General features: G+C 35.9%; 1 protein-coding gene across 7 annotated transcripts in view; it reads left to right on the top strand.

Annotated features, from left to right (window-relative positions):
* LOC101864247 (disabled homolog 1) overlaps window positions 1-15,214 on the top strand; it is a 32,044-nt gene that overhangs the window by 5,356 nt on the left and 11,474 nt on the right. For 2 of the 7 annotated variants that reach the window (XM_005105479.3, XM_005105480.3), the window contains exons 2-8: window positions 1,461-1,519; window positions 2,162-2,376; window positions 5,898-5,996; window positions 8,436-8,570; window positions 9,016-9,189; window positions 10,699-10,740; window positions 11,837-11,932. In XM_005105479.3, coding sequence (XP_005105536.1) covers window positions 1,498-1,519; window positions 2,162-2,376; window positions 5,898-5,996; window positions 8,436-8,570; window positions 9,016-9,189; window positions 10,699-10,740; window positions 11,837-11,932 — 783 coding nt within the window. In that variant the 5' untranslated portion in view covers window positions 1,461-1,497. Of the gene's footprint in view, window positions 1-1,460; window positions 1,520-2,161; window positions 2,377-4,237; window positions 4,298-5,897; window positions 5,997-8,435; window positions 8,571-9,015; window positions 9,190-10,698; window positions 10,741-11,836; window positions 11,933-15,214 lie in introns of all 7 variants that reach the window. The other 5 variants (XM_013086490.2, XM_005105482.3, XM_005105481.3 and 2 more) reach the window with 5 other exon arrangements.

The following is a 15,214-nucleotide window of genomic DNA, read 5'->3' on the forward strand; positions in this document are numbered from 1 at the left end:
GGGGGGGGTGTCACACCAGGAGCTTATTATCTTATCTTTGGTGTGCATGTCAGATCATTTTATATTCTTGTCATGCCCTGTAGTTTTTTGTTTGTTTGTGGAGAATGGTACAGGCTGTATCTGATCTAGATGGAACCAGTTTGGTGCTGTTCGTTTTTCTGTCCTATATTGTTATATATTCTTATCAGTCTGAGCTAAAATCATAGTGATAACTGTCTTTAACTTGTAGGGCAAGTGGCCAGCATAAAAAAAAATGTCAATTCATTTTTTCTTCCCAAACGAAAAGGTGTTATAATAGATAACTGTGACTCTATTTGTTTGTTTTAACTGTGGCACACACAAAATTGGAAAACATTTTCTAAATACAAAAGAAATGAGCACTTATAAAAGACTGAAGACTCTCTTCATTATAATTATTACAGAACAAAGATAGCTTGGGAAACTCACTTTAAAAAAAAGTACATTGCAAAGACTGCGTTTGAGGCAAGACTGATTTCTGTGACGCATCAAAACTTTTGAAAAATGTATTTTCTGCAATCTTTATTAGCCGATCACCAACTTTCCTTGATACTTTGGTACAATGGCTAAGACCAACCATGTCAAAATATCAAAGATTAAATTGCTATCATACAAGTTTACTCCAAGCTTTTGTATCTTCACATCATAATCATAATCTTTCTGATTAGGGCTGTGATTATGGTATTTATATTGATGATTTGGTATTCATAATGATGAGCATTCTTTTATTGAATCTTTATCCTACGTCCTCTTACATCTCTGAGTTATCTCCGCCAAATGTATGTCAACGTGGCGGGGTCTTGTCTGTTATCTGTGTGTGATATACAATACACCAGAGAGCAGCATCACACTGAAGTAGCAGCCAAGTGGAACATTATGCAACAAATTTTCTCTGCTCATACCGTGACAGGAAGAATTATGTCACTCGCCAATGTGCCTAAGTGTTTCAGATAGTGACTAGAGAAGGAGATATTGTATATTGTATGAGTCCAGGGTTTCTTTAAGTGTAAAGCTATTGATACTTATATATATGCCTCAGGGGCAGGTTAGTCTGGCCTTTTTTGATATAACACGGTAGCTCTATGTGGCAGAGCCAGCTGTTTGCAATGGCAGGTTAGGCACCACTATTTTCGTTAATTATATGTGTACTTCTGATTTTAGGGGGGGTAGGGGATTGTTTTTGGTATTTATTTTTGTTTTCTAATGTGCTACTGTAGATTTCTCTAGAGTACTCATTTAGCAGTGGATGGGGAAGTTTTTTTCTGACAAATTAAACTGCACAGGGTCTGTCTGCAGTTTTTAGTTTTAGTATATTGGAGATGAAGATTAGAATTTTTGTTTAGGCTATGTGTTTAGGGTACTTTTATAGTGCCCCTGATCTGAAAAACCCCCTTTTTTTTGTACTGATATGCCTGACAAATAGTTTTTGTTTGTTCTTGCAGATTTTGAGTGAAGGTTTGCCAACAACAGTCTTTCAAAATGACTACAAAAGCTAAAAAAGGTAAGAGATTTTTTTTCTTGGAGTCGAAAAATATATTTCTGAGAGTTTGGATAAAAGGGAATTGTTTGTTGAAATGTGTGTGGTGGACCCCAAACCAAGTAGTGTGAGGCGTAACTACAGTGGTTTTAAAGAAGTACATTTTGATTTTTGTTGCTGTGCTGAAGTACATTTAGTCGGTGGTTAGTGGGTACTCTGATGTGGTTTGCTCCTTCTTTCCCTTCAAACATCTATCATCTTTATCTCCCCTCCTTTTTTGTTTTTTTGTTTTTGTTACTCTCTTGTAACGCCTCTAATCTTCGGCACTTATATGACCTTATTGTTTTGCAAGTGCCATAAAACACTTACTAAAACAAAACGAAGTATGCTCTTATATCAAAATTGTTTGGCATATATGGACATCCTGAGAAGCCTCTTTTACAGGGGAGGCTAAAAATTTGATTAATTTAACTGTCAAAAGATCCCCCTTTGACCCGAATTTCATACTGGTTTACCTTTCATTTCTTTGTCTCAATTTATCTTTCTGTAAACTGGGATCTTCTCAATGTTTGAAAGCAAACTGATTAAAAATTATTTTTTTTAAATAAAAAAAAAGATGTTGTCAACTGTCATGCTGTTAAACACCGTGCATGTTTTCATGTGCAGGTCAAAATGATCCCTCAAGGTTTGAAGGGACTGGGATCAGCTACAAGGCAAAGCTCATCGGTGTCGAGACCGTTCCAGAGGCTCGCGGGGATCAGATGTGCCAGGAGGCCATTACGAAACTGAAAAACTCTGTGAAAATATCTGGCCAGCACAAACAGAAAATATTTGTCAACGTCACGTTGGAAGGGTTGAAAATTATTGATGCAATCTCTCTGGTGAGTATGCCTTGAAGCTAGTCCCGTAATTAAGTGGAATTGCACCTTTGTCCACTTACAAATCGTTAAATTTTTTTTTTTTCTTCTCTGTGTCAGTGGCATGGGTCATAAGTTTTTGACCATGAGTTATTCATGTGGTAGATTGGTCTGGGGAGATAAAATTTATATTATATATATATATATGTATACTGCAGTTTATAGATGATGGAGACTTACATTCAAATGTTTTTGCACTATATTTTCTGTCTATGTGTGCTAGTGGCATCTTGTGTCACTCTTACCTGGTGAAAACACGGATGTATGGCAAGTGTTGCCTTGAACTCAGATGGCCACAATAATTTTGATGGAACATAACCGTCGGAAATTTAGAGATTAAGTTACTTTGAAGGAGACTGAGTGTTAAACTTTATCATGTATTGGCAAACCAATAATATACACAATGGAACCTAGGTAGGTTTTCTGACTTTTCTTGAGAATACTACTTTTGCTTATTGTCAGTGCATTTTGCTGTCCATGTATGGAACATTCGGATACTTTCGAGAAAATGTGAAAAAACTTTTTTATTTGTCTAATATGCCTTTTAGCCTCTTGATTTTTATACTTTATATGAATTTTTGATGCAAATTAAAATGTGAGAGCTGATTTTTAAGATTGTACTTAGATCAAATGTGTTAAGACTGGAGTTTTCAAATTTTGTTCCAAACACAGATAGCGAACTGCAATGACGATATGTTCACATCATGTTAAATGTAAAAATCCAGATGTGGCTCTTCCCAACTTTTCAAGTTTTTTGCCAGTCAATTATTTCGGTTTGATTCTACTGCCAGACCATGGTCTGGGAACTTGATAACACATACTTTTTTCAAGTCAACGTTCTATACCTGTCTTGAGTTACAACATTGTAGGTGAGAATAATAGGACTCAAACATTTTCCATGAAGGATATTTGTTTGAGTTACACTGGACTAAAACATTCTTGTGCTGTCTCAAGTAAAGACACTTTGTCAGCTCAGTCACAGCGCACGACCAATCCCTGAGGGCACACTGCACAGATTGTCCACACATTCCCCATCTTCCTCAACTGCCACCTCCATCAGCACCAATGTGCATGAGTAGTCGAAGGAATGCTTTCCACTCCGTTACAAATTTCAGAACTGATAATTATTGGACATAATACCCCCTTTCTGTCCCTTTGGCCGTTTTCCTCACTTTTAGTGACAAAGAAAAGACACCTGTATATGAATTATGTATGGGTTTTCAGCTGTCTGTTTAGTACTCTCAAAAACAACTTGTGTCTCTCAGTAATTTGCCATGCCATCCGTTTTAACAATGAACTCTGTGAATTCTCATCCTAGCATTGCGAAATAATGAATACTTTTGCTTGATAATTGCTCTCTTTATTTGAACTTCCTACATTCCGACTGGGGATTATAGCTCAAAGAAAGAAGAATTATATTCTACTATGATTTGTAAATCAACAGCGGGGAAAAAATGAAAATATAAGATTGGTTTGAATTGTGAAGGCTTTCTTGATTTCTGTTTACGCTTGGTTCTTTGTTGATCAAGAAGCATTGAGAAAAAATGATTGTGCCTTCCTTGATGATCGACGAGAATGATTATTATTGAATTTCTACTTGTTTCTCTAAGAGTATTACAGGAATCGAGAGCTGATGATTGCTATCCTGTTTTCATGTGTAGACCGATGTTGTGTTGAATGTTTATTTCTTTCTTTGTTGTTTTTTTTTTTCCTGGAAAGTAATTATTCTGTTTTGCTGTGGATGGCAATTGTCTTAGTTGATCTCCGGAATGCTGACATGTAATTACTTTTGAACAATGTTTACATTTGTATCAACACGTTGCAGCCTCATGATACTGAATCAAAACTTCTGAGTGATGTTTCTTCTAAAAAGTTTAAACCTCATGTGAGTTTTTTCTTTTTGCCTACTGGCCTTGTTCAGTTTTCCTTTCTTCCTTTTTTTAAACCAATGATAAGTTTGCTGAAAGTATAGTATCAAACATAGGAATACTCAATTGTTGCTCTCATGTAATTGTAATTGATTTATTATCATGTAATGAGGATACATATAGCTGCTGTTTGAAAATGGAAGAAGGGAAAAAAATATGGCCGAAAATCCGTGCATTTCACGGTGGGCAGTTGTCACCAGCTAACAAAATGATTACATTCTAACTCTCACCATTCATGTCCCTGATCGTATTTATTAAGAGTGTATGTTTGTTCCTTTTGTTCCTTTTGTTCCTTTTGTTCCTTTTTTTTAACAGCCAAAAGTGCTTTTGATTTTATCCACCCATTTATTATATTTTGTTCCTTAAAAATTGGCCAGCTGACCCATTTGATTATTCATTACAGTTATAAGAAACTTTTTCAAATGGTCATCATGTATTATCCGAAGACTTTGTGGTATACATATTGAATTTGCTTTTGTTTTGGGGTTTTTTTTTGGTATCTATTTTCATGCTTCAAGAAATTAATGTCATATTCCTTCTTTAGAGTCTTGTATTTCAAATGAGAAATTCTACTTTTAATGAAACAGATCTTTTGAAATGAACCGGAAGGGGTGTTCTGGAGACGCAAACTATTTTGTGAAGTAAAGCAAACATTTTGTAATGTGAACTCTAATTTTGTGAAAGTCAAGTGATCTGAAGTATGTTCGTCAATCTTAAAATCTAGCTTATCCTTGATTATGTTTGTGAAGAGAAATGCCCACTTCAAGTAAGTTTGAGTCTGAATAAAGTAATCAAACCAAGTTGATAATAATTTTATGGGTTTAAACATTTTTTTCCGAATCTATTTAAAGTCGGGATCAAAACCTTTTGACATGTGGGGACATGGGTGTCATGGAGAAGAATGTGCTGTTTTGAAAGATAAGAGAACAAACAAAAAAGAAAAAAACATACACAAAAAAAGAAGGTTAAGTGAAAATTTCAATGGTAAGTTGCTATAAACTATTCCTCATTTGTGTCTTATATTTAGCTCAGAAGGAAAAAAAAAAAAAGACAACTTTGCATCTGAATCTTTATGTAAATTGTCCAGTGCTAACTGTGACAGTCTATTTGAACAAGAATAAAGACTGTACACACAAGGTTAGTGATGACATGTCTATGGCTTGTCTTGCAGCTTGTCAAAATAAGACTTATGTGACTGAGAACACTACTTCAGATTCTTAAAATTTTAAATTTTTGTTGGGGGTGGGGGGTGGGGGGGTTCAGATGAAGTATATATTATATTATTTATTTTAGCTTTCCTCTTAAAGAAAGCTTATTCTTTTCCCGATATGAAAAGTGGTAGGGGATGCAAATTTTGGTATCAGTTTTTAAAATTCTCCTGTTGTGTAAGACAAAGCACAGGCTTATTTTCTATGTCATGTTGTATATGTGTGTTGTCGCCACAGCACTTTTTCCCCCAATTTTCATAGAATGCCCCTGTTTTTTGTTTTTCCTTTACCTGGTGCCCTTCCCTCCTGTTTGATCACAGTTCCCTACCCTCATCATGCTTATTTTCAGGCGTCAAACCAAAACAAGAAAAAGAATGAGCCAAAAAATGCTAAGACGAATGAAGAGAAAGAGAAAGAGAATGATGGGACTAAAAAAGAGGAGGAATTGGTAGGCTCAATGTGTGCTTTGTTTGTAATTTTAGTCTTTTTCTCTGAACAAGGAAGATATATTATTGTACTACAGTATCTATGTAGGGAAGTGCTTTTGTCTGGTTGAAATAGTCACATACATTTCTGATTTAAAATGAGGAGCTGTGTAAGGGTTTGTGTATAATACAGTTTAACCAGTCCAAGACAACCGCCCATTGTCGAGGAGAAAAATGGTCATCTTAGACATGTCCAGCATCTGTGATGTAGTAGTTAGATGCATTGCTGTGGCTCGCTGAAGAACTGAGTTCAATTCCCATGTTGTGAGAATTTATATCAAGTACCAAGGTCTTTCTGCTGGAATACTGTATCCCTCTCAGCTTGGGTTAGCCCTGACAGGCAGGGTTGAAGCTCACACCCTAAAGGACCTAAATTGTGTTGAATGGGGTGTAAAGAACATAATTTTTTAAAAACCCAAACAAACAAAAAACAAAGAGATTTAAGACAGATGGTCCTGTTGGACAGTAGTGTCCATATTATTTATGTTATAGTTAGAAATGCAGGTGGGTAGGGGGCGTTGTCTTGGATAGGAAGTCTTTAGAGCAGATTCGGCTGTGTATATTTGTTTTGGTTTCGTTCTGGTATTGAAAGTATTTTATCATGAGTTTGTTTGCTTTTCCCTTTTGTGGTTTTGTTTTGGTTCTTTGTTCATTTTTAATTTCTGATCCCAATTTGCTTCTAATGCTTTTGTTATTTACTTATTTTTGGTTGAAGACATTCACAAGATTATGTTGAGTAAGGGCTCTAATGGATTAATTTTAATTTTTTCCCGATCAGGGCATTGTGGCCACAACTTGATGAAGATATTTTGATTTGACCTGTATATATATTCGACCTTTAAAAGTGAGCGTCAGAATGCAATTTACATGACTTGATGAGTGTGTCAGTGCAGTCAGAACCAGTGCACTGCAGAATCCTTCATGGTTTTAATACTGTAACATCTAAAATACACTACATTAAGTTCATTGTGTTCTTGGTTATACTATGATCAGTTTGGCTCCTTTCCGCCTTCTTTTTTCCCTTAGAAAATATAGAGGTATGTTACTGTCCTAATTCACCCACCTTTCCCATTCGGTTTTCTTTTTAAAAAATTTTTTGTTGTTTGTTTTTTTGGCCTAGTATTTAAAATTTTTATTTGATTTTTAAATGTTTCTGACATGTCATGGTATTTGTCTCGTATCGTGAATTGGCAACCCGAGTGGGCAAGGGTTGGTTGGCAGGCATGTCTGCTCCTTCTACTTTTAGTATTCCTAGCGACTGATGATATGTAAATGCTATCATGCCAACAGAAGAGAAGGTAGATCTACAGCTGGGCTGTCTGGACTAAATCTCCCATCTGTTGAGAAAGTATTAACTGTTAGCTTCAACAAATTAGATACAACTCAAACTGTTTTGAAATTTGAGCCATGTTTTCAGTGACCTCTCCGTGACCAGTTTTATTTACCATTGTGATGTGGAATATTACATGCCATGAGAATGACATTGTTCTAATCCACTTTTTGAGAGGACTTCATGAGTTACATACTACATAGTACTAACATAGATGCCCTGCTCAGTGTGTCAAATACGGGTGGCAATTCTTACCTGTGGTTTTTTAAAAGTTTGATGCTTAGCAAAAATAAGGTGTACAAACATTTTAGCCGTAAAAGTGTGAATCTTTGAGTGTGATGGAGTTAAAACCCTGTCATTCTGAAGGTACAATTAGTCAAAATGAAACACTAGTATAAGAGTTCGTGAAGGGGAGGACATTTCACTGGTTTGTAATTGTTTCTGTGCATAGTATGTCTAAATAGGACTTTAATTTTGTTGATTTAATCATAATCATGATTACAAAGTTCCAATAACATTCCCGACTTTCCTTTTGTGGGTAGTTTTTGCCGTAGCCCAGAAACTGTCTGAGCTTTATATTTAAGCCAGAGATGGGCAACCTCCTCTGTCCTTTTGAGAATTCTCCTTTTTCTTTGGGGGATTGGGGGGGGGGGGGGGATTACCCTATTGACCAACTGCTTTGTACTACTCAAACCATTTAGCTGAGCATTAAAGCATTAATGTTGTCCACTCATGCCTCATGTCTTTAAATGTGCTGTGTCATGTTGAATATAGTGTTGTTGGTTTCGTGGACTGACTTGGAATGCGGACTGTGCATGCTCATAAAATTTCCGTGGGGAAGAAATGACCATGTAAGACACATGTAGATTACTGTTCTGTCAGGTATTCCCTTACTATTTTTGTTGTTTGTGTTGAGTTGAAAAAAACTTTTCCAGTTGTTTTTTTTCCAATTGAAGAAGTATTATTACATACATTAGCAAAGGAATGAATGGAGAACCATGATTGCCACTGTCTGCCGCAGATCTGGCACTTGATGATGATGATGTTGAGTACTGAATATACTTTTTTCCAGCTTGTTCTGCACACTCACCCAGTCCATAGAATTTCCTTCATATCGAGAGACACAGTCGACAACCGTGCTTTTGGGTATATCTTCGGAGAGGGAGATGGGTCGCACAAATTTTTCGCCATCAAGACAGCTGCTGCGGTATGCCATATAGTTTGTTTTTAACCTTTATTGGGAGGATGCCTAGATTTTCTCCCAAGTCCTGACCGTACATCAGTGTCACCTGAGAAAATTCACTAGAGGAGCTCTTTTGTGTGATGCTGACTTAACATAAAATTGGGAACTGCTGGGATATATATGTATTTGTTGCGATGCATAACCAGCTGATTCTCTGATTGATAATAAGAGATTTTGCACGCTGTATTTTCAAAATCATTGAAAGTTTTTCCTGATCATCTTCTTTCTTAAATGTCTAAAGTCTATTCCGTGATGGCATTTTTCCCCCAAAGTCCTAAGTATTTACACTTTCAGTGATGTTTGTTGAATTTTTTTACTATCTTTTCTTGTCATATAAACTCAAGTTTGATGTTGTAATGTGATTATATCCCCCCCTCTCCCCCCCCTCCCCCCCTGTAATGTTCCCCAGGCTGAGCAGTTAGTTTTAGCACTGAGGGATCTCTTCCAAGTGGTGTACGAGATGAAGAAGAAAGAAGTGGAAGAGGCCAAGGAGAAGATTGAGAAAGGGGAAATATCGGTTGAAACAGAAAATCTGGAAAACTCGCAGCCCTCGGGGGATGGGTCGACCTCGGGGACTGGGCAGGTGAGGAGACAGAGATTTCTTAACCTGCTGACTATTACACGCTAGTTGTCTGAAGCATTTGTTGTCAGTATAAAAGCTTTGTCCCTGCTTACTTATAATAGAGTCTGTTGTCATTGATTTGACAGCATCAAATGAGTAAAGATGTCACCCTGCTTTTGTGACGAGGCTGCCAGACACATCACGTGTCAATTGTTGGTCGATTTCCTAGCTGCTGTAGACTCTAGGTTACGTTTTTAGGAACGACTCTTTTGGCCGGGTTTTATTAGAATCTTCCTAACAGTGAGTTGGGCACCAGTATATACTGAGTCGGTAGACTGACTTGTGACTGACTCACTGGAGCAGAGGAAGATGGGCAGACTGATACTAGATCTAATATCAACACTATTTAATTTGAAAACAATTATTGCATAACTGAGTACAGCACTACATGCTTATACGTTATAATCTTAAAAAAAAAAATTAACTTCACTAATGTGCAGAAAGTGCGCTCAACAAAATTAACATCACATACATATTTTTCTAACCAGATGATGTCGATTTATAGACATTTGATCTAGATCTTGCTATTGACACCTTGAGAGATCTCATGTTTTCAAGATGAAACTTTGCTGTTGCTTCTTTGCAATACAGGAGTTTTTTTAAGGTTAGGCCCTTGCATCCTGATGGGAAAACTGAGGAAATGTTTTACTTCAACCTAGTAATTTATTATAATCTAAGCACTGGATTCCTCCGATGCTCAAAAGGCTTAATGCAAAACAGAAAAATATCTGACTGAAAATTCCTGTGTGCGATACTTTACTGTACATTTAGGTGTGTGGTGAACTCGTAACGGCTTGCACGTCTCTGAAATAACTGTACTGTGTTGAAAGGAGTGTAAAACATCACACAATTTTTACTTGTGTTGGAACTTTAAAAAAAATCCCTGTTGTCAGTGCTACATTGTTGGCCTCACAAGAACAGTAAGCTTTTAAAAATTGGCCACCTTTCGTTGTGTTTTTTAAAAATTATGAATATAAAATCAGAGCAGTTTGGAATAATTCCTGCCAAACTGAAAATGCCACGCGCTTATATATGACTTTCTGCAGTTGTGAGCGCCGTAAAACACTTAACACAACAAAAACAAGAGCAGTTTAGTGGAAGGGATAACAGTACTTTCTCATTTTCACTGGTTTGTAATTTAGTCCATTTGTGGCAACAACAGCAGTTTGTCACTTGTGGTGGCGTAGATTGTTTTAGTAATTGATATCTTGTCCTGTAGCTGTTCAAGCCTTACTATTTGTTGTCTTTAACATTAATGCTTTTTGTGCATCTTCTACTTTTTTAGCTGTTGTAAGGCGTAGTGAAATGAATCTGTATTATATGAAAGGATGAGTGGTTTTCTCCTTTCGTTGTTTATTTTTAGAATTGCTTATACATATTTGTGTTACCTTGCTTTTTGTGTGTTTGGTACAGCGATAATGCTTCTAATTATTTGCACCTGAAATGTTTATTTATTCCCTTTTGCGACAGACCCCCCAGACTCAGAGTGCTGATGCTGAAAATATTTACCAGGTATATTAATCATGCCAAGTTTGGCTTTTCTTGATTCTTAAAAATTATAAAATTTTTGCAAGATCTTTTTATTATTTGAAGTTCAAAGCAATAGCAATTTTTTCTTGACCTATTATGTTCAAAGAATGCTCTCTTCTAGTAGTATTTGTTAAAAGTAATTATTGCACTGTTTTGCTGTATTTTTTTCCCCTCCCATTCGTTCTTACTTGTGAACTGCAGCAGTGCATTAAGGTTCTTTCGTCTTTTTTCTTAAAACAAAATTTTGTCAAAGCCATGTTGTCGACGAAGGTCTTGAACTCATGTTCCTTGGTTTGGGAAAGTGTGTTGAAACGGCCTTCACTTTTAGAGGAGAATGGCATGTTGATAACTTCTCGGAACAAATATTTACATTTGTATTCCCTAGGCTCAGTCAGTTGTTAGTTGTGTTTAGCCTGTGTGTCGTGTGAGCATGTCTTTGCTCATTTAATACTCAAATTACCTACAGGTTCTTTTTGTATGGCTTTAGATGGTCCTGTTTTTCCAAAATTAACACCCTTAGGACCCTTTCGACTTTAAGTGTTAACTCTTTTGATGCAACATTTCAGAAAAGTGCATGTATGTATTAAGAAGCATTTTATCTTCTCTTCGCAGAACTGTATACATGTTATCGCAGCTTATCGTGCATGCTTTGAATTAACTGACTTCTTTATTGTTTATGCAGACGTGTAAAAGCATTTTAAAAACGTTTGGCCCACCATAGTAAATCTACTTACATCTTTGCTTTGATCGAGGCATGTTCTGCTGCTAAAAGATTACCTTTCAGACATTTATGAAAGCATTTAAGTTTACGTTGCTGTCCTCTTTGCACTTTACACCGCATATTATACATAACATAGATATATATTTTATGCGTATATGGACTTCTTCCTCAATTCGTAGAAAGCTACAATATACTTCTCACCTTCTTTGCTGAATAATTTCTCCCAAAAACTTTTTTTATCCTATCAGATAGAGCTCATTTCTTGTGGAACTGTTGGTGTCTCTTCTTTTCAAATGAAAGCTCTTGCTTGAATTGTATGCTGTTTACTCTGTAATTGTATGTCGTCGATGTGTGCAGGTGCCCCCAAACAATGCCCCAGTAAACCCTGCAGCTCAGGCAGAGGAGGTTGCCAATTTGTTGGACCTAGAGGATCAAGCGGAACACATTCTCAAAGTGGGTTGGAGAAAAATCTTTTTTCTTCTTAAAAAGAAATGGTCCCTTTTTCCCGAATAAGCCTTTTCCAACTTTTTCAAAGACAGGTTTTTAACTGTGTCTGAAGAACGACTACTTTGTAGGTAATTCTTGTTAATGTAAGTATTGACGCAGAGTAGTAGATATATCATGGAAGAAGAGTCAGAACTGTATGCTTCTAAAGGTTTGCTTTAAAGGTGAGTAGTCTATTTGTTTACCTTGAGCTTTACAAAGAAAATGTGCCTCATGATTTAGTTTTTCATATAAGGTGTCTTGTTGAATCTGTAAGTGTAAAGTCACGCATGAATATAGAGTGTGAATGGTTTGGGACAGTTGAAATGTGTAGAAGTTAAAGGAATAGAAGAGAATAATGTCCGATTTGTATTAATGGAGAATAAATGATTACATATATGTTCGATTTCTTCCTATATTTACAATTTTTTTGTTTGTAAGTCAAGTTCCTTCAAATCTTTAACCAGAGACGCTGTGAAGAAATGATTGAAGATGGGTTTTTTTTTTCAAAATTAATTGCCTCAACCTAGAAAACAGAAACTTTTCTTTTGACATGTTCTGAAAGAAAAAAACAAGTGCTAATTTTGCTACATAGTCTCTCGCAAATGTCACACGGTCACCTGCAAATATTATTTTTTAGAAAGCTTTTTTTTAAAATGTGCGTAGCTTTGTGTGAGTCATGCCTTCTGAAGTGTCCCAGCTCACACCAGTAATGTTTGTACCCTCAGTTACTTGCATGAATATAAAGCACAGAGAGTATATTTTATTTCGGCATGTAGTTCGCTATACTTTTTGCTCCACTCCACCACGCATACACACACACACACAAATATACACACACACAAATATACAGACTTGCAAGAACATACACACACAAATACACAGACTTGCAAGCACACACACACACACACACAAATATACACACACACAAATATACAGACTTGCAAGAACATACACACACAAATATACAGACTTGCAAGAACATACACACACAAATACACAGACTTGCAAGCACACACGCACACACACAGACTCACACTTGTTCACACATTTCTCACACACGTACACATATATACTCACACTGACATATACACACACTGTGTTCAGCACCCTATATTATTTTCTTTTAAAACGTAGTGCATGTAACTATTCTGTGTGTATTGTATTTATCCATAATGGTTTCCTATGTTATTTAATAATACTGATCATTTCAATAATATATAGTTTTAATATGAATTTTAAAGATATCACCTACAACATATTCGCTTCCAGTGTACAAACACTGTCCTGATTATCATCTTTTCTGTTATTTAAAAAGATCTACTTGGACACTGAATTTTGAAATTGCATTTGTGTGTTCGAATTGAGGCAAAGGTCTGGTTACACAAAGCTCTAGAATTGCCCTTTAAAGTGAACATGTCCAGAAAAGAATCTCACTCAATAGCTAGGTTGGAATGGGTTTATTTAAAGCCAAGTATGTTTGAGAACACCACCGGGTTAAAATGGTAAAGGGGAGAAAAAGTTGTAGAATAGACAGAATCAGCAAAGCAAAAAGTAAGGAAGTAGGATTACCTATCATAGCTATTCTATGCTGAAATTTTGAAAGTTTTGATGTATTGTCAGTTTTATTCACATATTGAATTTATATTATTATCAACTACAAATGGTTTGTTTGTACGACCCCCCCCACCCCCATTAAATATAATGTACTTGTTTTTTCTAAGAAATTAGTCTTTTCGACTCTGGTTTGTTCTGTGTTAAAGGAGGACCTATTATTATTTTGCCTTTGTATCCAACTTTGGTCTCATCTGAGTTGTTATAATTGAAGGGTGGCTTTCCAAATAGACCTGTTATTTATTCAGGTTTGGAAAAAAGGACATCCACCTGTGGTAAGACATTAATTTCTCAAATGCCATTCCTTTCCTTTATTTTGTGGAGAACAAACGGGAGTGGTTTTCAGAATGCATTTGTGGGACAAGAGGAGCATTAGCTTTGCTAGTCTATTGGAAAAGATGATAATGGTCATTATCTTATAACTTGCACTAGTGTAGTAAACCTAAGTTTGGAAAAACGCTCTTCAATAAGAATCTACAGTTTTTAAAATTAGATTTTGAAATATGTGGACTTTGTTCAACTGCACACAGCATGCAAATCTTTTCCCTCCTTCCCTGAAGATAATATAAATGAGTGATTAATTCATTAATCAATTTTTAAGAGCCTTGAATAAGTAGTTGTCTATGTAGCATTTTAACTAAATCATTATTTCTCGAAGTTTATATTTCTTATTGTTTGTCGAGACCAAGAGAAAGAATGAAGCTGTCGTGCATTGTGGAAAAAGTTAATGAAGATATTATGGGGTATGCAAAAAGCATAATGTAATGGTAAATATTTCTAAATTTTGAGCATGTCACGAGTCCACACTGTCTTAACCATGTCGAGATATTTGTTCATATGATTGATTAATTATGTATTGGGCAGGGGGCTAGAGATTTCAGTAGGGATCTTGTTTCTGATACTCATGTGGCTGGTTCAACGCCCCATTTATGCTGACATGATCAGTTGACAGCTAGATCTTTTTTTTTTTCTCAGAGTTTGTGCACTGTTAGTCTTAGGAATAGTGGGGATTGTTTTACTGGCCTTTTTGGATTAGAGCAGACTTTGGGAGTGATGGATATTCGTTATCAGACATTTTTTTGACTGTGGAAAAGGGGAAAAAAGGAGCAGGTCTGCTGTTGCGTCTGTCAAAGTTAATGCGTGCCCATAGCTTTGAGCCCCTTATATAGTGTTGAAAACATTAGAAAAGTCCCATACCTGCCAGAAAGGTGGAGGGTGCTGGGTTCTTGTCGAAAAATCGGACATATATACTTCTTTACTCAGAAGAAGAAAATATAGAGGACAGGTAGAGATCTTTTGCAAGATTTGCACTGTTTTTTTTTTCACTTAATGGTCTGTTTGGAAAGCCATCTGTATATATATTTTTTTTAAGCACGGAATTGTAGTCCAGAAATTGGATTTGGAATGAATTAACATATTGGCAATACTTATTCATTTTATTGTTCTTTTATGTAAAATCTATAGGGGCACTCTATAAAGATTATTTGAAAAAAAATGTTTATGAAGATAATTATGTTGAGAACATATTTTTTGTCTTTTTAGCACATATTTATCGGAAAAGATACATAACAATGTTTGGTAATATGAAAAACCTTTCTTGCAAAAGATAAATGTTTCAAAGTTTCTGATCTAAAGTCT

This window comes from Aplysia californica, unplaced genomic scaffold (genome assembly GCF_000002075.1).
Source record: "Aplysia californica isolate F4 #8 unplaced genomic scaffold, AplCal3.0 scaffold00472, whole genome shotgun sequence".
Lineage (NCBI taxonomy): Eukaryota > Metazoa > Mollusca > Gastropoda > Aplysiida > Aplysiidae > Aplysia > Aplysia californica.